The 25475-nt window shown below is 38.1% G+C and overlaps 1 protein-coding gene across 1 annotated transcript in view; it reads left to right on the top strand.

Annotated features, from left to right (window-relative positions):
• The window catches only part of CA14 (carbonic anhydrase 14), a 449592-nt gene that overhangs the window by 356703 nt on the left and 67414 nt on the right, over positions 1 to 25475 (top strand). Inside the window, exon 9 of the mRNA XM_044079914.1 lies at positions 18565 to 18588. Coding sequence (XP_043935849.1) covers positions 18565 to 18588 — 24 coding nt within the window. The remainder of the gene's footprint in view (positions 1 to 18564; positions 18589 to 25475) is intronic.

Genomic DNA, 25475 nt, shown 5'->3' on the forward strand with positions numbered 1-25475 from the left:
TTGGAAGATATTTGGACATTTTTTGTATGTCAGTGCCTTACCACAGCATTACTTTTTTTTTAAATCTACTAGTTTACACCTTAAACATCTCATTAAGTCTCTTACCCGTGGGTAATATCCATAGGCTAGGAAGATTTGTTTTAAGAGATGGATTTTCACAGAGCAGCACAGAAAACTACTGGAAGGTTGTTATCCAGGGCTATAAAACACATATTTGGAAGGTCCATATAATGGGCCAGAAAGCAAGCAAGCAAGTTTAGAAATAATCTTTTCTTCTTTTTGAAAAAATGTTTTAACAAGAATTATCACAACAACAACAACAAATAACTATGCGGAATATTTACAAAGATAAGCAATTAAACAATTTACACTAAAAGTTCAAATAATGAAAGCTGTATTTTTCTCATTAAAGTTGACACTCATATCCTTAATTGTACTTATCCAATAGTACTTTAAGTATAGTTCAGTACTTGAATTAAGGTAACTTGCCTTTAGCTCTTAAGTTTATAATCATTTTTGACATACAGCAGTGCCTAATTCAACAAACCCATTAAAACTAGGATTAGATTTACTTTTCCAATTTATAGTGATGATCTTCATAACTGTTGCTAATAATGGCCATACTAAGGGTTAATGTGGGGTATCTCCCTTTGTGTTTCATGGCAAAGAGCTAATTACAGACAGTCATGAAGGCATACCACTGACATGCCATTCAGCAAACTACATAAATGAAAACTGAGCAGCATTATACTGACTGAGCACTAATACCTTCACAGTGGCTCAGAAGCTGTGATAGCACCTCTCACATGACTCACATGTATAACGTAATGTGAGAGAGTATTAAGTGTTCAAAGCACTAAAGACAGTGACGTATAGCAGTGAGGTGCTGTCTGCAGTTAGTGGCATATAACACAGCACAAAACAGGAGTCCAAACATATGTGGCCTGCCTGTTTATCCAATAAATGTGAAGGAAAACGTTATATAGGAAAGAAGGAAAGGGGAGGAGAGGAAGCAGAAAGCAGGATCACCCAATCCACAGGTATAGGCACCCTTGCAGATATATGGGCTGTGTACACAGTTTCACCAGAATCTTATAAACTTCCAGTGTCTGACAGCCCTACATAGGCTCACCCTGTGTCTGCTCAAATAGTAGTTACAAACATGCACATCACCTCTGAAGTAGCATACCCATGATAAGTCATCTACATAGGGGTATCTGATGCTGATATCTCGCATAGTACCCCTGATATGCATGCAGTGCTCTGAATCAGTCAGCAACTCTGCATGTCTGTTATTCAGGCAGCATTAGCTACTCCACATTCTACTGCAGATTTGGTAGTTATGTTGTGTGGCATGCGTGAGGACAGGCAGCAACTCCAAGGTGACACAATCAGATGACTGTTCTGTTGAGATCACTGGTGGCACACAACTTTTCCCGTAGCACATCCAGTAAGAAGATTGCACATGTCATGGAGTCTGCCTTCGCTGGTGGTATGTTCCATGGATGAGGTGAGGGAATGTCTAAACACATGTGGATGGAATGTCCCACGTCAAAGGCCTTTGCACAGTGTACACACAGATACACACACACACACACACACACACACACACACACACACACACACACACACACACACACACACACACACACACACACACACACACACACACACACAATGTTATAAGGTCTGGTGCTCCTCAATCCCTAGGTGTATCAAAAACAAAATTCAGTGAGATATCATATTTCTACCCCATCACTACTGCAGGAAGTATCTAGTTCTGACATTACTATTTAGCACAAATATCCAGGGGAACATCAAGCTTTGCACCCCATCTCCATCACAGGGAAGTTATTCCTAATACCTAACAACCACCCTGAGAAAGATGGTGCTGACCTCATCTGCCATGACGTATTACCTCACCATTGTAGTGTTGAAGTCAGCTTGCACTGTGTTCAACACTATCACCTGTACACATGCCAGCTGTGACCCTAACCATACCATAGCCTATGTGGCAGTTGTGATGTCTGATACACACTATGACCAGATCACGTGCTGATCAGCATAATGTGATTGTTATACTGCATGCTCTATTGTATTTTTTTGTGACATTGTCACATTATTTTATAGTTATTGACCAGACGTTGCCACTTTGCCAGTACTGCAATGTATTGTATCTCTCACTAATTAATCTGTGTATGTTCTGCAAAGGCACTGGCTTCCTCAGTATGTCTCCCTTGTCTCATATCTGCTTCTGTCTCTTGTACATTGTGTATTGCACCTCTGGTGCCAGGCTGTGCAGCATTTTTCAGTAGGATGGTGCTGTGTAGCATGGCAATGCAATGAAGATGTTGCTGGCTTTGCATGAAGTGTACTTCCAGTGCTGTGGTGGGGGCATCTAGATAATGGAATCAGCCCTTGAGCTGTCCAAAGACAAATTTTACAATTTCAATACCATCTCTCATTCACCCAACTAACTACAATGCACACAATAATCTACAGACCCACATATTGTCCTGCTCTCTTAACTCTACTTGCCCAATACCAACCCAGCAGGCAACTAAGATCTGAAAATCATCTACTTCTAGAAGTAGAAAAGTCCACCTTACCTGCAGGTCAATTCCTCTATTCCTTCACTGTTTTCAAACTATGGAACTCACTTCCACCTTCTATAAGAAACACAGACAGCACTACCACATTCAAACAAATACTGCAAAAATCATCTCAACTCTTCCTGGCTATGTACCTGCTCTATAATCTAACCTCCTCCTTCTTCTTATATGATAACTAAACTCCTATGCTTTTTGCTACTGCTGACTGATGATATTTTATCCATAATTATTATTTTTATCACTTGTTGATACTGGTACAATAATGCTGATTATACCATGACCCCCCATTAATATTCTAAAACATGCACGCTGATTGGCCAGTGTGCACGTTGTAAATCGACTTATACTAATGGAAAAAGGTCCGGTCACCCGGACTTTTTCCATTAGTATAAGTCTTTTTTAAAACACTGTCTCGCTATGTTAAAGGAGTTTAACATAGCGACACAGATTTAAAAAAAGCAACGGAGATGTCCCTTGCTTTTTTTAAAGCTGTCTTGCTATGTTAAACTCCTTTAACATAGCGACACAGTGTGTAAAAAGCAATGGAGATCTTGCTTTCTCCGTTGCTTTTTTTTTAAACCTGTCTCGTATGTTAAATGGGTTTAACATAGCGAGACAGCTTTAAAATAAGCAACGGAGATCTCCATTGCTTATTTTAAAGCTGTCTCGCTATGTTAAACCCATTTAACATAGCAAAACAGTTTGTAAAAAGCAATGGAGATCTTGCTTTCTTCGTTGCTTTTTTCAAAAAACTGTCTCGCTATGTTAAATGGGTTTAACATAGCGAGACAGCTTTAAAATAAGCAACGGAGATTCTCCGTTGCTTTTTTAAAGCTGTCTCGCTATGTTAAACCCATTTAACATAGCAAAACAGTAAAAAGCAATGGAGAAGATCTCTGTTGCTTTTGCCCACAGCTCTGATGTACTGCGTAGGCTTACTCATGCGCAGTACATCAGAACTGCCGCAGATAACGGACAGAGGCGGAAGGGCAGCAAGGAGGCATTATACAATGCCATTATTTAAGAAAAGTAATTATTATTTTTCTTAAATAATGTCATTGTATAATAGCAATAACCCACTTTTGGGTGTGGGTAATGCTGGATTTACCCACGGTTGGCTTTGTTTGGTCCCTCGGGCTTCGCCCTTGGGACCAAACTATGCCAACCGTGGGTAAATCCAGCATTACCCACACCCAGGCGTGGGTTATTGCTATATTAATCTATCTCTGTTTATACCTCTTTGATTGAATTCATCTGGCAACCAACAAAATTCCTGCTCTTATGTATATATTCTGTATATATTACTGTAATCACTATGTGTAACATTGTATCTAGTTTTGTACCACTTAATATTTAATATTCTCTGTATCCATCTTCTTATCAGAGCTTTTCTCCCTGGGCTTCCACTGAAAATGGGCTCTTTTAGGCTTAGTGGACTTTCACAGTGTAGAAATGTAATAAATAAATAAAAATAGTCCTGGCATAGACAATGTTATAGGATATTTCCTCAGTGCTTTGCAGATTACATATTGCTCCAACTTCTGAAATGACTCCCACATGAATTTTGATAATATCAGTTTATGATATGGATGCCTTTGTTCATAGAGAGATACTGTTGCATAGGTCTCTGAATCATGCCACCGTCTTTGCTGCATATGTATGTACATTATATTTCCTTTATTTGCATGTGCTACTTCATTTGCGTCTGTTTATGCACACATATACTGAAGTTTTGAGCTTTGCTATGTCACATTTTGTGTATCAGTGACTCGCCCACACCCTGTGTGCGGCTAATTCTGTGTAATTTTGTACAATGCATTGTGCCACCTCACCAGGAATTCAAGCTTTGTTTTGTGACCTGGTCCAACTAAAGTATTGGAAGAAAATGTATCAGTAGCAAAAAGCTATTCTGACATCCCAGTGGAAGATGATATCCTGAGAAGGGGTATCGTATCATCACTTACAAGTATCATATAGAAACTCCAGCATTTTATAGACCATCTGGTCTAGTTGGGAACATTTCAGAAGAATATTGACGCTGGTGGACCAGGCACACTCCCATCTGATTCTTATTCAGTATTCACGTATGCTTTTCTATACAGAGGGATTTCTATCAAGAAAAAAATATGGCCTTTGCTGAGTACACCTGTCTGAGAGGTCATGTAGTATATGGTCAACCACATAAAGGAAAGGTCAAATATTTGATGCTGTTATTCAGGCATCCTTTATTTTACTTGCTTATTTTGCTTTCTTCACTTTTAATGAATGTACAAAGTTCACTGGCTGACTCATTAACTCCCCTTTGCTCTGGAAACCTGGAGACTAGATAAACAACTTTCCTGCTGGAATGAAGGGTTGCTCAGATATAGCAGGCAGAAAATAGTTTTGCTGCTCAACAGCAAAATTTGACATTTTTATATTCAAAATAAAACTTAATATCAGGATTACACTTTGGAATTTGACATTAATACTACTGTGAAGTGCATTTTCTCCTGAATATCCTTGCTATTTTAAATGTTCCTGTAGCACCTGCTGCTGAGAGACATTAGTATTTCCTCAAGGCATGTTTTCAAAAATTATTTTGTTAATGCATTTTCATTCTCAGTAGGCACTCACACTAAAATTTTCAAGAATAATGGGTTATAGTGAGTGCTAGTTATGGCACAAAATGTTAACCTTATTATAATTTATACCATTCCACCCTGTGAGAATAACTTTTCTGATAAACTGCTACACTTTTTATATTTTAGGATGCAGCTAGATATACTGTTTTATACTGAAAACAACCTATTTCAACTATAGTTGTATTCTTTTCTAATTCTGACATAATTCTTTACCCATCTTTGCTGTAAATCCTCTTATGACATGCACAGTCTCTTGATACACACATGGAGAGCAAGTGAATAAAACATGGACTACTTAGTTATATTAGAAAACTAAGAAGCAATAGTCTACAATGTACAGAACTTATACTAAATGTCAAAACCTACTTCCACCCTCTGGACATTTCAAATATACTAGCAGATAAACTTAATCTACAATTTAGGCCCTTCTACCACCCCTGGAAAATGTAGGCCCATCAGCCTGATGAGTCTCATTTGTTAAGCCAAAGAACACATTATGACAGACTTGATTAACACAGACAATAAAAATCTCATCAGACTAAATAAATAAAGAAGTAAACAAAAACAAACAAAGGAAAATATGAAAATGTTACTGATTAATGCTAGGAACCTGAACAAGAAACTCCACTCCCTACAAGCCCGTCTCACCCTGGAGGAGATGTAGTGACTGAGACATAGTTTAAAATATCGAAGAGCACTCCAGCTGTGCAGGGCTATAACACCTTCCACATGTTTAGACCAACTACTGCTAAAGAGCTGAAAAAGGGTGTGGTGTTTCCATCTACATCCAAAAGATACTCATATCAAGACTAGTAAAGTAGCATGATGCACTAGACCTTCTTCATCTCCAAATAAACAAAAAAGATCCCATGCCATATATTAGCTAGATATAGAACTCCATCCATGACACAAGAAAGCCACAATGCCTAAATACAAGGACTAGAATCACTCAGTATTAAACCCAATACTATTTTCTTAGGTGATCTAAACTATCCAACTACAGACTAGAAAACCTACACCACCACTAGTGCATAAGTACAGAAATTCCTCGACTTTGTCAATACAAATCAGTCCATCTTCAACCCCTTTTTCTCATTTTGCACATGGGGTTGGGGTGTGTCTTCAACAGTGACAATAATCACGAGCCAAGGTTTACACCACCAGGTGGCTAGCCCTGCCATGGCAGCTCATCCGTACCACTCACTTGCACATACACTTGCACATAAGGCCAATTTAGAGAGTCCAAGCCACCTACTGCATGTCTTTGGAATGGGGGAGGAAACCGTAGCACCCAAGGAATCCCATGCGACCACAGGGAGGACATGCAGACTCCACACAGAATGCACCCCAGCTAAGAATCAAAAAGAGAACCTCGTACTGTGATGTGACAATGCTAACCACTGCACCGCCGTGATCACCCAACTTTGTCAATACACATACCCTGGAAAAATTAGTAAGAGTACCCACTGGGGGAATAACATCTTGGATTTTATCCTTACTAATATGGGAGCATCTAGCACCATTTCTTGCCTATCTTCATCACTTGTTAGGTCTGACCATAAAGGAGTCTCCTTCCAAATAAAATTTAAACTAGAGATCCCTTCCACCCAAGGTAACTTTAGAAATTTCTTTAAGACAAACTATCCACTCCAAAGTGATAATTAGCAAGCTTGAAATCTCCACCAAACTCAGTTAACTCCACTGAATATGCTGAAATGTACACCACCACACTATACCAGCAGGTAAACAGCTGCATAGATGCAAATGCACCCTGTAGAAACAAGTGCAGGCTTAATCCCAGAAACAAACCCATGTGGTGGAACCATTATATCAACAAGTATGGATGGCACAGTGGTGCTGCGGTAGCGTTGTCGCCTCACAGCAAGAGGTTTTCCGGTTCGAATTTCGGCTGAGGGTGCCTTCTGTGTGGAGTCTGCATGTCCTCCCTGCATTCGTGTGGGTTTACTCCAGGTGTTCCAGGTTCCTCCCATGTTACAAAGACATGCATCTGGAGTATTTCTCCCTGGGCATCTGCTGAAAATTGGCTTGTTCCAAGTTGGACTTTTCCCCGGTTAACAAATGTTAAATAATAAAAGAAAAGGAATTTTGACCAAAAGTAAGAAGAGTAATTCCCATAATGTTGCAGCCTTTGTCACTGAAATAAAAGAATGACTGAAGAGCTTAATAAAATCCACACACAAGCCAGGTTTAAAGGTAAAATAGCTACCCAAGCCAAAGACAATTACAAGGCATTTTTTAGTTATGTTCGTAATCTCAAAAGCAATCTCTCTTCCCAGAAGTATAGCTGGCTCAGCCAGCACCCCACCCCCACATTTTTTTCAGGTGAACAGCAAAAGAGAAAAAAAAAGCACTTTACTGTATCTGTATTAAGTTGATCTAGCGATCAGCTTATTGTAGAGCCACATACCCCCAAGCTATTCTATTGAAGAGTAAAAAAAAAAAATGAATGTTCCTTGTTCTCATACACCAACCAGGTGACTAGATGCACAACATGCCCCCCTCCCTCCTGCCAATCCATTAATGCCCTATTTATTGTGCCCTGCCTGCACATAGCACTACGGTGCCCATGTTTTAGTAAAAAAAAATATATATTCTTATAAATTCTAGCAAGCTACAAATATAGCAAACAGTTGCTACAGTTTATACCCTGACTGCATGGAGCACTACAGGACTCAGACTTTAGTTAAAAAAATGTTTTCTACCTTTTTAAACTGTAGCAAACTGCTTGCTACAATGTAGCAAGCAGTTGCTACAGTTTAGACCAGTGCTCAGGTATGATTGCAAATGCAATACCAGCTTTTAAAAGTCAGGAATGCATTCGCTATCAGGATCAGTTTGACCATACCCCCAAAACCTTGTGCCTGGTGCAGTTGCCCCTCTCTCCCTGCCCTAGCTATGCTACTGCATCTCCCTGTGTAAATGTTATGACAAAGTGGAACTGTACATACCAGATCTGTTGGATAAGCCAGTCCTGCTTGTTACTATTTGCTGACACACTCATACTAGTTAGACATTCCTGGATTCGAACATCTTATATTTAAGCCCACATTCTCTAGAACTGTATATTAAATGTTGATGCCAAAGGAGAAGTACACTACAACTAGACCCCTAATTGTTAAGATGAATGGCAAATTGGCTAAAAGATTGAAGACATCCAGTGTGGGTGACACGCCAGTTAGAAAACATAAAGGTGACCAGTGATGTCGCTCAAGGCTCAATGCTGGGACCACTTTTGTTTGCTATTCCAGGATCTCTTGTACCTTCACAAATCAAATAACCCCACAAATACCAGAACAGGGGATCAAAACTTACTTTCGCAGATCAATAAAACAAGGTAGAGAGGCAGATTCATTACTCAGCATCTCCCTGCAGATAAAGCAATGTTATTTACTATCTTCCTTTAAACAGGACCTGGATAGTTGGATACATATTCATAAATTCACCCTGGGCTTGGTTGGCTTAACCGTTGTTGAGAGAGCTGGCACAGCCTAGTGTAGGAAATGGCAAGGGGTAATGGTCTCAAGTCTATGATTCCTATGGATGATACTCATTAGCAGTTTGTACTTTTAACTTTCACTTCTGTGTTGTCAGCTAGGGTTTTTACATTTAGTTAGTATCTATAAATACTGTCTCTACATAAATGTTTAGAACTGAAATGATTCAAGGATTTAACTGCAACAGTAATGACTATTAAGAAATGCAGGTCTCAACTCCAGTAGAGATGGTTTAGTATAACTACTCGTATAGATGAATTTGGTTTATTTGAAATGTAGCTTTTACACTCTCTTCTTTTAGTTCCTGCCTAAACATGTAGCAATTTGAATGACAATGTGCTCACTTTTAATTTACAATAACTGCTTTTATAGCTGCTACAACGACTGACAGCATACCTCTCAAGTGTACCTCATTACGAGGAACGTACCTCATTTGGGGTCTTAAAAAGTTCATGTTCCTCGAAATTCCTCAAAGTTCCACATTGAAAGAGTCTGTCACACATTCAGTGTTAGGAATTTTTTTTTAAGTGAAATCCATGGTAAATTGAAATTATTCATATTAATTCATTAAAGGATCTTCTTTATAAGTAAAACCAGCATATTTTAACCATCCTATGAACTTCCTAGTTGAAGTTGTTAGTATGCCATTAGTATGTGTTCCACATTTTTGCCCATTTGTTCCACATTATGAAGGCGAGTGTTCCTCATTTTGGCGATGGAAGGTTGAGAGCTATGACTGACAGTGAGGTGGTATAAGCAAAGTAGTTAATAATGAAAGTGAACTTTTTATGGTACTGGCAGCTTAATGCTATCATCTGTGCCTATTTGCCTATCATAGAATTATAATATCTAGAGCCTTCTTACATTTTTTATTAACTACAGTCAATGAGAACTTCACTAAGCACTTAGAAAAAAGTATTTTCTGTTTTGGATGCTGTTGTTGAATCTGTCTAAAACTCAGTCATATTGTTGTCTTAATACTATTTCTGATTTCTGAAGACCTCTTAGAAATATAGAAGTTTGTAGCACTAGTATTACTGCTATTTTGATATATGAATTGCCTTGGACATGTTCTTCTCTTGCATTTCCTCTTCAGTTATGGAGCGTGATATTTTCCTGTACCTTTAATAAACTGAAATATATTGTATAATATGGGAAGTTATCTTTGTTAGCATTTGTCACTTATTTAAAAGAAACAAATCAAAGGAATCTATATTCCACTTTGCATGTGCATTCATCATATGGCAAGTGTAGTTGACTTTTCTTCTTAGCTATACTCCAGGAATATGATCTTAAGTCATAACAGTACTCTCTGACCATGATGGCTAGCTTTAGTGAGATACTATAAAGGAGCAGATCTGTTAAGAGAGAGCATAACATACAGAGACTGTTTGCCCACATATTACAATTTTAATGATGTTCATAGCTGTACTGAGATGACTTTTCCTTCAAAAGCTTACAATGCTGAAAATTTCTTCCATGCACAGATCATTATATTTCCACATTGCACTATCTCGTATATTTTTTCTGTATAAACACTGATAATGTCTTTGATTAAATGGTTAATAGTTGTGTTGCTGTTTATAGTATGAATATATAGTTTATTAAAGTGAGTCACTAAGCAAAAAGTTCATGCTATGATTTTCTATTCCAGAGGACCAACTTCCCTTTCATATATACTTCTTCTGCCTCCAGGTAGCATCACAACAGATAGCATTCATCTTCAATCAGTCATTCAGAATCTAGACAGTTTATATAGATGTCTATTTCTACAGATAATATAATGCATAGCAGACTGAAAGGTATAGACCTGAGTCCCTTTGATGTCAGTTAATGTCGCTACTCTTCTGAGGTATTAACATCTTACTTAAAAAGGCTTAAAAAAGGACAGTGTCAATACCAATAGTGCCCTTTATAAAGAAAATAGCCTGGGCTGAGCATATATGTTATCAAGTTTCTTGTTGGCAAAGTTATATTAGAAGACATTTGGAAGTTATCCAGTAAGACTCAATGTATACTTTTGGTAAATGTTTCACACTGAATATAATGGACGTTGGAGCAAAATAAGGTCATTTTGACTTGGGAGTTCAGAAATGAATGCGGTTATTTGTGACACCCTAATAAAAATCTAATAATCTGTTAAGTGTATCTCCAGGTTGTTCCATTATGATAACTCAAAATCCCAGAGCTTTAAATATATTGCTCAGCTCCAGTTTCAAGAAATGTCTTACTCAAGTACATATATGCTTTTCAAGTTAGTTAGTTTTGAGCATTCAACACAGGAAAAGGTAATTAATTCATTTTTTACAGTTGATAAGCCCCCTCTGCCCCCATAGGGGAGTTTTGCTCCACACCACCATATCTTTTTTTATTCTTTTTCTACTGTCATCCTGAGTAAGAGCAAAGCATTTTTTATGCTTAAAGTGTATGCTTTTTTTCTGAGACACTGCATTTCTTTGTCAATAGACAATAATACAGTCTGAGCCCACATGCATCACTACAACAGGTAGGAAGCAAATCAATATAAATAAATACAATTATTCAGCAGATATGTTTAAGGAGATACAAAACAGGGAACTGTGAATCAAGCACTTGGAGGGAACCCTTTCTAAGTACACATGAGCAGGAAAAGTAGGCACTGAATCCTTTTCACGAAAGAATTATGGGAGCTGTTTAAGGGTTTCAGTTGTTTCTCAAACTAAGCAGTTTCTTAATCAGCAAGCAGACCATGGTAAACTGATTTTACATATGTGTGCATTCTTACATTATATTATTTTAAATAAAATGTAGGTAAATATACAGACATCAGCCTATTTTAGGCTTATAATTTTACAGAACTACTGATCTCACGACATGACTGTTTCTGCCTATTAATGGAATTGGCCTTCATTTTCATTTATTGTTAGTTTCCTAATTTCTGACAATATATTGAAAACTGCAGACTGACAGACTTGGCAGAGTATAAACATACAGTGAATAAGCTCCAAAGGCAGTCTTGTACTTTAAAAAAAAAAGAATTACCAGTCAGCTGGCAGCATCACAAAGCCTTTTTCATAGCAGAGCAGTATGCATGCAACAGGCTAATTAATGCAGAGCCATATTAGATTAGAGGGACATCAATTAAACAATGGTCTGTGTTTATAAAAAAGTAATCTTCTAGGGCAAATGTACCATACTAAATAGTATTAGCAAATCACAGACACTTGTTACGTTTGCCAAAAAGGTGTTTAACACAAACACACACACACACACACACACACACACACACACACACATGCACGCACGCACACACACAAATACACACACACACACACACACACACACACACACACACACACACACACACACACACACACACACACACACACACACACAGATACAAACAAGCATGTTTGCTTCACTTTTTTGATCACATGGTACACAGATCAAAGTGCTCTTTGTGGTTTGTTGAACAATAAACAGGAACTACAGCGAGGGAGGGGAATCAGCCTATATAACTGAGAATTGCACATTTATTTTTTGTGCTCTGTAAATAGAGAAGTTGAAAGCCTAATCTACACATACCAAACAAGATTTTTTAATTATAAGCAAGCATTAAAATGAAGCTTAGAAATAAGCTGGCACAAAACGCAACTTTGTATATTAGAGGGCTGGAAGCAAGGCATAAATAAAAATATGAAAACAGCGTTACAAATATATGCTCAAATTATGAATACCACTTTCTGATGTTGCACTCTTATTGTTTCAATCCATATTACTTGTACTATGATAAAAGTTTTTTTGATTTCTGTAAATTCTTGTTGAAGCATTTCTTTCTAGGCTGCTACTGAAAATAGACTATGGGGCAGATTTAGAAAACTTTATCACATCTTGCTGTGCAAATTTGGGTAGAGAGTAGCCACACACAGAGTGTGTGATACTGAAATACCTGTACCACTAATCGGCAATGCCCAGCAGCAGGGTCAGAAGAGTTATATGCTAATGTCCATATAATGACATGGTAATGAGCAATGTTATTAAAATGAGCAGTTTGGAGTATGCAAATGAGACAAAACAAGATGGAGGAATGATTGATCAAGTTCATAGGTTAGTACTAGGCTAACTGCCCTTGCAAGCCTAGCCAATTATCCCTTGGGAGACTCAAACCCTGCACCTTGTGTTTGTAAGGCAAACACCTTAGCCATTAGATCACCCTCCCAACCCAAGCTTCATTTGTATCAAGATTACATCTACCCAGATGGGACTTGAACCCACAATCCCTGGCTTAGGAGGCCAATGCCTTATCCATTAGGCCACTGGGGGCTGACTAAATATAAAAAACTCCAATCCAGTCAGTTGTCATACCACTAGTCAGGGTAGGTATGTGTTTTAATAACTATTTGAAATATACGGTTCCATCTTCAGCAAGTCCTGCAATGCAGAGACTAAATTACCAAAATTCCGGACTTACATATACTAAGTCCGAGATTGCCATTTCTTGGAATATTCCCTGAAGTACAACAATTTCAGAGTTGGTATATATAAATTCAGGGGGGGTGGAGGCTTGACTCTCACATTGAAGGTTACAGGGGGAGGCTTGCCCTTCCTGCAAAAAATAAGTTCATAAAGGAGAAGAACGGTGTTCAATATTCGCCCTCCTCCTGGATTCTCATTCTTTTTTTGACTTGTTTGAACTTGGCATTTCAAGTCCTAACATTTCAAAAGGGAGCCTGTGTTTTCCCCAGGGTTAATACATTATCAAAAATGTAGAGTAGTACTTTATTTTCAGGTATCTATAATCTGCCAACTGTCTCATAGAGTGCAGATACATTTTTACTATATGAGAAAGCTATGTTGTACACTGTCATTTGTTTAGATTCTACCCTATAATGTCATAGTGTTTAATGCTAGCCTGATAGTTTTCTGCAAGTGCAACAGGTATGATAGGAACTATTGTTATCCTCCTGCTTTGGGCAATTTGAGATTTAATCTGTTATTTGAAAAAGTACAACTGCTCACATAAGGAGTGTTCAACATAAAATTAGATAAGTGTTACCTCTCAACTGTACAGATTTTCCCAGAATGTCCAGATTTTAGCTTCATATTTTTGGTCCATTTTTCGTAAAATTGTGTTTTTCTGGCAAATTAGTGGCAAATCATTAAAGATTGAAGTTAGAAAATGACAGACATTTGAGTTTCAGACTTCATATCCTTTAGAAAATTCATGTTAATGCAAAACCTGTTATCCTATTAACTTACTAAGTTTGTAAGAGAAAATTTTAAAAATTACTGATACTGTGGCATCTCATTTGTTTACTTTTATCCCAGTCTGCCATCAAAGGGCCATACAGGATGTGCCTGTCTTTTGGGTTTTATTGGTGAGGAGGTATGCTGTTTATATCTATGAGAGCAGCAATTTAAAATATATAATTGTGACCATTTGTTATTTCACTTTCATCCAAATCTAACAACAAAAGGGGTACATAAAAAGTGACTATCTTTTTATGGGGCAGAGGAGGGGAGGGAGGCAAGCACTATTTCCATATATGATTTATGTATTCTTGTAAGCATTTGTCTTTTTATTTATTGGGAAATAATATTTTTGTCAGCTTTGAACACAAAACCTTAGTTACAACTCATTTCTTTCCTTACTCAAAATTTTTGTTTAGGTCGTCATTGGCTCAGAAGGATAGAAAACATCTCTAAATAGCACCTTAGAGTATTTCTAACACACAGGCTTCTGAGGTCTAGCAGCCCGCATATCCCAAGCCTATTTCAGTTATTTTTTATGCACTTTTGAAAATTTCAGTGCTGAAAGGATGGGGAAAGTTGAAGAGTAAGACAAGGCATAAAAGCTCAAGAAAGAAGTCATGCAGATGGTGTGGACAGGTGGGGGGGGGGGGCGCAAGAAAAATAAGCAGGTATTTACATTTAGCTAAACTTAATACCTACTGTTATGGATTCTGCTTATGTCTTCAGTATATGTAAGTGTAGTTGCTTTACACAATTCAATGTTCACAGCTTGATATGTCCATTTCTAAATATGCAAAACAGCTTAGTTGGGAGAGTGTTGGAGTGAAGATCTAAAGGTCCCTAGTTTAATCAAGGGCCTTGGCATAAAAGCCATTGGGGTGGGTTTGGCATGATGGTGAAGGTCTTCACCTCATAAACACATGGTGCAAGGTTTGATACTGACCTTGGGTAATTGGCTAGGCTTGCCCCTTCAGGGCAGCTAGCCTAGTATTCACCTATCAGCATGAATATACCAACAGTATGACTGTTTAGCACTGAATGGCTGCTGACATTTGTATTTGGTCATCAATACCTGTGCTGGATCTGCCACTACAAAAGTAAGAGTTATGCACATAAACAGCCTCTACCTACAGCAAAATACACTTGCAGCCCTTTAAGAGCAGTGACCTGGGACTAAGCATTGTAATTTTATGTTTTCCGTACTTTCCTACTATAGTAACACTCGACCCTACTTGCCTCTTCATGTAGATTTTCAAACCTCACCTTTCCTAGAGTCAGTAACATTGATCTTATGTGAGCCAGATTTTCAAACTGTTTTGAACCTTAGTAGTTTCCCATTTAAAATTAGTCCATGTTAATGTAGGTTTAAAAAACACCTCACTGCTGCCATCCTGCTGTGTCACAATATCTGTAACCACCAAACTGTCATCTGCTGCTCTGTCATTAGACAAAGCTTTCACCCCATTTCTTAACACTTCTCCCAGTCTGACAGAGATCTCACTGTAACTATAGGTGAAGTGACACAATTGATTCTGTCTAAATATCCTGCCTACACATTTTAAGTACGGTTCTAAAGGTTATGCCCCATCCAGTCACAAAATTTACTCCATACTTATTATGACTTTCCCTTATGAGTGACGATATCAAAATAGTACAGTTGTGTAAACAAACACCATAAAATAGATGTTCGAATGATCGCAACTGCAATAGCCTTAGTTTTATGGGGTCTATTGTGCTACAGATATAACAGCCAGCAAGCTTCCAAAGCTTCAAGGGCACCTTATAAGCACCTAAGACCATTAGTCAGCTTGAGCTAAGCTGAAAAAAGAGTGGTTTGGAGGCTAAGCCCTTCAGAGCTTTCCTGCCACTGAAGAGGGCTCCTCTTGCATGCTTTTGAGAATTGACAGAGTAATGCTTTCCATTGCTGGGCAGATACGTTCCCTTCAGGAGGAAAAAATACCACTCTCTGTTTTTATGACAGAAACTTGCTTTCTTCTCCAAAATTATACATTTTTTTTGTAGGCAAAGGTGTTTTTATTGACTGTCATGTGACTTTTAGTAACCTTTAAACGGGAGTGTTACTTTTTTCTTCTGAGACAAAAAATGTATTAAAACAAATTTAAAACTACTTTTTAGTTGTGTTATTTTACTTTGGGAGGATGTGGTAAGTGTTTAAAGTGCTTTCTACTGTGTTTTTTTTTGGTAGTGGAGAAAGTAACTTTTACTAACTACCCGTTTTACTTCCTACTGCTGCCAGGCTTCCCTGGGGATCAGGCATCTTTTTCGGCTTAACCATGGAGTGACCTACTGGTTCCTTAGTTCTTCCTCCTTCCAGCCACAAAAAAGAAAATTAACAAACAGCCTTTGGCACAGCATCAGGCTGTTAAACTCTCTCAGTCACAGATGAGGGACTCTAAGGAATCCGTTTCTAGTTTCTTAGACCATTCACCTTTTTCCTTGTCTCCCTCTGGTGTAGTCGCTTCAGCCAACATGTACCAGGGGTTAGAAACATCCTCTGTTATTTGCTTGTTATTTTTGCATTTTATTTTTATACAGTATTTATTAAAACCCATTGAATTACAGTCCGATGTATGAATGTTTGTATTTTTGGATATATTTCCAATTTTTTTAAATTAATATTATTGTTTCTGTTCTAGTTAATAAAGCAATCCAAACTCTTTTCAGTACCTACCAATGACATTTTAAAATCTGCCTAAACTAAAATCTAGGTAGGCAGATGAGATCTCACTTTAGTGTTTCATCCAAAGGACAGCACCTGAGGGGTGTACTATATTGTTAGTAGTCGAATATGAATCTAAGCATGACATGTAGGGGTAGAACCCACTGCCTTCTGATCTATTTAGCATTATAGGTAAATGTGGCATTACTCTGAATTAATGGAATCTGTCTAGAAATATGTGGAAAGAAAAATCTGCAGTTCACAAAACTATAATGAAGTGTAGGTTTGATAAATAGAATAGTAGACCATTATGGCTTGTAGAGATATGACTTCTAAAAAAAAGAAACAAAATCATATTGTAAGATTGCTACATTATTCCCTGCTTTTCTTTTCTAGTGTGTGCAGTACTGCAGGGATAGTTTATGACTGGACTTTTTTACCCAAAGGTAGAAAGAATAAAAATGTAAATATAGTGTGATATAGGTTGTTTCCTGTGTGTTTATGTTCTTACTAGTAATATTAAGCATGAATCCTTCATTCATATTGCAATGCCTACTTTATCCTGTTCAGAATTAAAGGGAATTGGAGCTTATCCTGACAAGCAAGAGATGTCAGGCATGGATCCTGTCCTGGATGGGATGCCAGTCTATTGCAATAAACAACCATTGTGAAATTCGCAATAATGTAGAGGATTATGACTGGGTTATAAACATAGCAAAATTGTTGTGTATTTTACACATGGATGTCAAACATTCACCTGGAGAGTGAAGCTCAAGAGGTGAATCTTGGCATCCATGTTGAGAACACATAACTACCTAATCAGTGGGAAAGACACGGTCATAATTCTTTGTAATACATGGAGCTTCAACTGCTCCAGTTTACTAGTAGGCACAGAAAAAAGTGTAGGAGTGCAAAGTGTTTTACAGTTGCTAGAATTGTAAAACACTTAACACTGCCATACAGACTGTGGCTAGAAGCTATGTGTCCCATTGACAGTTCACAACTTTAAAAGATATTAAACACTTCTGTCTATATATTTTTTGTGGCAAAAAGAATTTCATAACATTTAAAAGCTGTTTTAGACTCTTGCTAATGTTCTGTGGTGGCTGCTCTGTATGCTCTAGCATGGGACTAAAGCATAACAGCTCTTAAGCCATGCATAACAAAAACTTTTTATGCATCTCATTGATACCAGAGAGGTGCATAACAAGCTTGCGTTTTTCATGACTTTTGAGCATAATCAGAATGCTCCATATAGTACACAATATTTAAACTTGCTGAATAGGTATAGGAATTTTAAAACTGTGAGAGGTAAATTGTTTATTAAAGTCATATTGTTCTGTAACCTCAAGTAGACACTGCTGTTTGTTTTAATGACTAGGTTTGGTCAGATATTTGACATTACTATGATAAATGGATAACAATTAGAGTCACTGAAGGGAGTTTCTTTGTCGTAATGTACAAGTAAATAAGTCACTATGTGAGAGCTCAAATATCGTTTTGTGTATATGTGTTTTTAGAGTCTTGTTTTTACTTTGAAATGTAGAACTGGTCTGTGAGTTAATCATAGTTGGAACTGCATGGATGGTTATTTATTTTTTTTTTATTTGGTGTTGAGATAAACTATCATAGAGAAGGAAAAGCTTCTTTTACCATCACAAAATATACAGTTTAAACCTCAAACAAATCTACAACTTTTGTAAAACAGTCTTTCACTGAATTGCAATAATTAGTTAGACCCCAATTTGCAGGATTTTGAAAATATGTTATGACTGATATGTCACTCTCATCATTGTCAATGATACGATTGTATATGTAATATGGATATATGTTTATAAGCAGCAAACACGCAATTGCATTTACAGTGAAAAACAAATCACTGTGTTGTGTTTTCCCTGCAGATTCTACAAGTGCATACACTGCTGGTAAGTCATTTTTTCTTCTGCTTTATTCAAGACAGTAATCCAATTTTAGTAAAACAAATGTTTAATTTTTTCATCAGACTAAAATTGTGGCTCAAAATAAAAAGCAAAATAGTAAAAAAAGAAAATAAAAGCTTTAGTAAAATAAGGCGTATTCCACATCTTGTCCAGATGATGTTGGTTCTTATGTGGTGCAGAATAGTGCAAAGTATATAGGGATGTTATTATGTTTTTCTCTATATAATCTATGTATTGAAATTAATCTTTGTATTTTGATGACAGTATTGTGTAACATAATCCTTGTATAATCTGTATGTGGAGCTTTTCTCCCCAGGACTCCATTGAAAACGGGTTCTTTGGGCCCAATGGACTATCCTGGTTAAACAACAGCAAATAAATAAAATAAATAAATAAATAAATAATTGTTTGTTATGTAAATTAATTATCTGGATGCTTTTGTACTTCTTTATGAAACTTGGATTTTGCACTATTAATTGCCCAAAATGCAAGATGACAAGGAACAAAATGAGGATTATTGCCTTACACAGGAAGTCACTGTTATTGCCTTACACAGGAAGTCACTGTTATTGCCTTACACAGGAAGTCACTGTCATGTGTTGCCTTGAAGTGTGCCCTGGCAGCAACTCCTCTGTTAAAGGAAATGTCTCCCTTCTTCGAGTTGGCGTGACTGCGGAGTTGGTATATATAAGATCAAGCATGGGGGTGTTTGCCCCCACCTGCAAACAAACACTTTCAGATTAAGTTTTTGTCGTTTAGAATTTGAGGTATTAGTTTTTGTTGTTTTGATTCTTCGATATTCTGACTTTCAAAGTTCCATAGTAGATTCAGTGAAAAGACCAAGCACAGTGCTAGAGTACACAAAAGTAAGTCACAATCACAACTACGAAAATATTGTTACTGCCAAAGCTATTGTGCTCCAAGCAAAATATTATATCACTGCTGTGAAATAACATGATATCAGCCCACAGAAAAAACATTTGACCGACATCTGAGAAACTCAAGTGGCATATTTGTCAGATGCTTGGAAGGAATGGATGCTCCATATTGTATGTGAAATATTAAAAATTGTCAGGTCATTGATTTAAAGGCAGGGTATCCATCTGTGTTTTAAATGACATAACTTTCATTGCCAGTCCAGTCTTCTGAGGGCCATCTAGTGGAGAACAGAGCAAGTAAACCTTACTTTTTGGGGTAGAGATTTTTGGTGAAGGCTGGAGAAATCTGCAGGTGATGACTTCTCTCTCCCTGTCTCTCTTTCTGTCTCAGCTTCAGGAGAATGTTGCAACTCGATAGAAGTGTGCACTTTAAATTCAGCATCTCCATGTATGCTTATACCCTTTCTCTATTTTTTATTTGTGTGCTTGTTTGTGTAGAATTAAGACCTATTTTCGGGGAACATCCAAGGTGGACTTGCACAAATGTGTGAAATTTGGCCAAGACACTGTAGAAAAATCTACTGCTGTTGTTTCTGATAAATGCCATGGGGGATTTTTGCATTCACCTAAGCAGCCACTAGTTCAGGCAAATGGAATCTTGATTTCACATATCATCCAAAGGATGGCACCACAGAATTACATCCTTCCCCTAATGCTGCATTGCAGTGTCAGATTGGAATATGCATCCAAGCAGCTGGCTTGGTTATAGAAACACATCCTTCTGATCTCCCCAGTTTCACAAGTACGCACCCTGCTCAGCCAAATTAGGCTGAAAATTATAAAATCCTGCCCATCCATGATATGATGGACCTCTAGGATCCCCAAGACTAACTAACAACAACCAGGATCTCTGTGTCATTAGAACAGATTCCCCACAAAAGGGAAGACTCATATAGTATAGACGTGCAGTAGTATAACTTTTAAGGTAAGGGAGGCATGAACATGGACAATCTGAATATCAATCCATGCAAAATAAAATGAAAAAAAATATGTATGAGGAAATATTTTAAAAATAGCAAAAGTCATGAGGCTACATTTGTCACATTGAGTATGTGCTCGTAACTTTGGTGTTTTTAATGTCTTCCTTCCCCATTTTTATTCTTCATTTGAATGTGCTTATTTGTTTTAAAATAGGGATACAAGTATGCCTCAAATATAACAAATAATAGAAATGATATGAAAAGCATTTCCCCATCTCAAATAACAGTAATTAGCACATTCAGTGGTGTATACATGTTCATTAACCCATGTTAAACACTAATGAGTGGCTACTCAGAGAAGTAAAACAAATAGGGTATTTAGATGTATTCGACTAGTAAAAATATTACGATATTTAGATGTATCCAGCTAGAAAAGATAACAGGGTATTTATTTGTATTGACTAAAAAAAATATAAGGCTATTTAGATGTATCCAACATGTACAAATATTAGGGTATTTGGATGCATCCAGCTAGTAAAAATACTGGGGTATTTGGATGTTTCCAACTAATATAAATATTAGGGTATTTAGATGTATCCAACTAGTATAGCTATTAGGGTATTTAGATCTATATACAACAAGTTAAAATACTATTTAGTTGCATCCATTAAATAAAAATAGTAGGGTATTTAGATATATCCAACAAGTAAATATATTAGGGTATTTAAATATATCCAGCTAGTAAAAATACTATGGTATTAGATGCATCAAACTAGTAAAATACTAACATACTTAAATATATCCAGTTGGCAAAAGTACTAGTGTATCTAGATGTATCCAGCTCGACTACATGGAGGCTCGGTGACAGCATGCTTGAATTAACAGCATATATGCTTCAACGTATCTAACAGAAAAGGAAGGGGAGAAGGAAGGAATGTCACTCAGAACTAAAGGCTAATGATAAAGGAAGTATATTATAAACTGTGAAAGGATTAAACAAGAAACTTTTCTCTAAAATGGAGACACAGGAGTTTCCTCTAAAAGACCAAGAATGTACCTGGGAAGAATAGCTTTTCATCATGATTTTAACCTACCATCATATCTCTGCTTTGTGACTCAGTGGTTTTGAAGTTAATATATTAGATTACCACAGTAAATTTAGGTGATGGCTGTACATTTTCCTGATGCACACTACACTGAAACACACTTTCCCAAACAGAACACATCCAACAATACAAACTGCCAAATCCAACTCGACCAAAATGACCAATCCATATTTAATACCGTCCTTAAAAATATAAACAATGCCATGGCATGTAGGCTTCTAAAGCAGGCTGAAAGCCCCTCTTTACCCCTACCCCATACCTAATAATATTTCCACTCTCAGGTCAAACAATTTCTGGCAAAAGGGACTTCCCTGCCCATAAAAATCAAATCATCATGCTCTTTTTTTCTAAAATATGCAAGTTTCTTTTTTATAATTGCTGGAAGGTAGAACAAACTAATGTTATTACTTTATGTATGCAAAATGAATGCCTGCCCTAGTCTTGCTATAATCTCAATAGTTAGCCCAAAAACTATTTACTTTAAATGAAATATTTTGCATTGATAACATTTGTAGCACGCTATTGTCATTGTGCTAAGAAATGCCAGCATTTGCACTGACCCAGGATTAAAAGACAGTGCTATTTTCTGAATTTTTTCATTCAGACAGCTACATTTCAGTCACTTTTTACCTACTAACATGAAATAACAGTCTGAGGACAATGAAAAATACACACATTCTGCTTATAGACATTCCTGGCTGCTTTGTTGCTGGTGTACATGGTGTTTGGAGAGTTTGACTCAATATTATATGTTTATGGCAATTCTCCCCCAGGTTATCAATAACATAGTTTTGTTACCCATGGTGGTTATATGTATAGTGAGAGGGGAAAAGGGCTGTTGCTGATACAAGAAAGTACCATAAAGAAAAAAAAATCATAATAGTACTACACTGCATAACAGCAGTGTGGTAGACCAGGCATTGCTGTTAACAGTCAGAATTTATATAGTTATTTGTGACTGGCAAAGAGGGATCCTGTTGGTATATGAAGTTCTACAACTAAAAACATATCATAACAGCACTAGAAAAACTGAAATTCTGTGAAGAAAATAAAATCTCAGCAGTTTAAGAACAGTGTGTCAGACCAGATAATCATCATCATCTTTCGGCTTTTCCCATTAGGGGTCGCCACCGTGGATCATCTCTTTCCATTTCTTCCTATCCTCTGCATCTTGCTCTGTCACACCAACCGCCTGCATGTCCTCTCTCACCATGTCCATAAACCTTATCTTAGGCCTTCCTCTTTTCCTCTTACCTGGCAGCTCCATCCTTAGCATCTTTTTCCCAATATACCCATCATCCCTCCTCAGCACATGTCCAAACCAACGCAATCTTGTCTCTCTTGCTTTGTCTCCAAACTGTCCAACATGAGCTGACCCTCTAATATACTGATTCCTAATCCTATCCATCCTAGTCACACCAAGTGCAAATCTTAACATCTTTAACTCTGCCACATCCAGCTCTGACTCCTGCCTTTTTGTCAATGCCACTGTCTGCAACCCATATAACATAGCTGGTCTCACTACCCTCTTGTAGACCTTCCCTTTCACTCTTACTGATACCCGTCTGTCACAAATCACTCCTGACACTCTTCTCCACCCATTCCACTCTGCCTGTACTCTCTTCTTCACCTCTCTTCCACATTCCCCATTACTCTGAACTGTTGATCCCAAGTACTTAAACTCGTCCACCTTTACCAACTCTACTCCCTGCATCCTCACCATTCCTCTACCCTCCCTCTCATTTACACACATATATTCTGTCTTAGCCCTGCTGACCTTCATTCCTCTGCTCTCTAGAGCATATCTCCACCTCTCCAGAGTCTCCTCAACCTGATTCCTACTCTCACTACAGATCACTTTGTCATCTGCAAACATCATAGTCCAGGGGGCCTCCTGTCTGATCTCATCTGTCAACCTGTCCATCACCACTGCAAATAAGAAAGGACTCAGAGCTGATCCTTGATGTAATCCCACCTCCACCTTAAACGGATCTGTCACTCCCACTGCAGTCCTCACCACTGTCACACTACCCTCGTACATATCCTGTACCACTGTTACATACTTCTCTGCCACTCCTGACTTCCTCATACAATACCACAACTCTTCTCTAGGCACCCTGTCATATGCTTTCTCCAAGTCTACAAAGACACAATGCAACTCCTTCTGACCTTCTCTGTATTTCTCCAATAACACTCTCAGAGCAAACATTGCATCTGTAGTGCTCTTGCCTGGCATGAAACCATACTGCTGATCACTAATCATCACCTCCCTTCTTAACCTAGCTTCTACTACTCTTTCCCATAACTTCAAGCTGTGACTGATCAATTTTATCCCTCTGTAGTTACTGCAGCTCTGCCCATCACCCTTACTCTTAAAGATAGGTACCAAAACACTTTTTCTCCACTCCTCAGGCATCCTCTGACTTTCCAAAATTTCATTAAACAATCTAGTCAAAAATTCCACTGCCATTTCTCCTAAGCACCTCCATGCTTCCATTGGGATGTCATCTGGGCCAACAGCCTTTCCATTCTTCATCCTCTTCATAGCTGTCCTTACTTCCTCCTTGCTAATCTCTTTCACTTCCTGATTCACTATCCCCACATCATCCAACCTTCTCTCTCTCTCATTCTCTTCATTCATCAGCCTCTCAAAATACTCTTTCCATTTACTCAACACACTCTCCTCTCTTGTGAGTACCTTTCCCTCACTATCCTTAATCACCCTTACTTGCTGCACATCTTTCCCAGCTCTGTCCCTCTGTCTAGTCAATTGGTACAGGTCCTTTTCTCCCTCTTTAGTGTCCAATCTCTCATACATCTCTCCATATGCCTTATCCTTAGCCTTCACCACCTCTCTCTTTGCCATGTGCCTCATCTCCTTATACTCATGTCTACTTTCTTCATCTCTTTGATAATCCCACTTCTTCTTCGCCAGCCTCTTCCTCTGTATACTCTCCTGTACTTCCTCATTCCACCACCAGGTCTCCTTGTCCTCCTTCCTCTGTCCAGATGTTACACCGAGCACCTTTCTAGCAGTCTCCCTTACTAGTTCTGCTGTAGTTACCCAGCTATTCGGTAACTCTCCACTGCCTCCCAGTGCCTCTCTTAACTCTTCCCTAAACTCCACTTCACAATCACCCTTTTTTAACTTCCACCATTTAATCCTTGGCACTGCTTTCACACTCCTCCTCCTCTTCTTGATCACCAACGCCATCCTACAGACCACCATTCTATGCTGCTTAACTACACTTTCCCCTGCCACCACTTTACAGTCTCCAATCTCCTTCAGACTGGCCCTCCTACATAGGATATAATCCACCTGTGTGCATCTTCCTCCACTCTTGTACGTCACCCTATGCTCCTCCCTCTTCTTAAAATACGTATTCACCACAGCCATGTCCATCCTTTTCGCAAAATCCACAATCATCTGACCTTCTGCATTCCTCTCCTTAACACCATACCTACCCATCACTTCCTCATCCCCTCTGTTCACTTCACCAACATGCCCATTAAGGCCGCTCCAATCACTAGTCTCTCACCCTTGGGTACACTCACCACAACTTCATCCAACTCACTCCAAAATTTCTCTTTCTCATCCATCGCACACCCAACTTGTGGAGCATATGCACTAACAACAGTCATCATTAAACCATCAACTTCGAGCTTCATAAACATCACTCTGTCAGACACTCTCTTCACGTCTAAAACACTCTTGGCATATTGTTCCTTTAGTATAACCCCTACCCCATTTCTCCTGCCATCCACACCATGATAGAACAATTTGAACCCATTTCCTAAGCACCTGGCATTACTTCCCTTCCATCTGGTCTCTTGCACGCACAATATATCAACCTTCCTTCTCTCCATCATATCAGCTAGCTCTCTTCCTATACCAGTCATACTGCCAA

Source organism: Protopterus annectens, chromosome 8.part0 (assembly GCF_019279795.1).
Source record: "Protopterus annectens isolate FY-2018-M chromosome 8.part0, PAN1.0, whole genome shotgun sequence".
Lineage (NCBI taxonomy): Eukaryota > Metazoa > Chordata > Ceratodontiformes > Protopteridae > Protopterus > Protopterus annectens.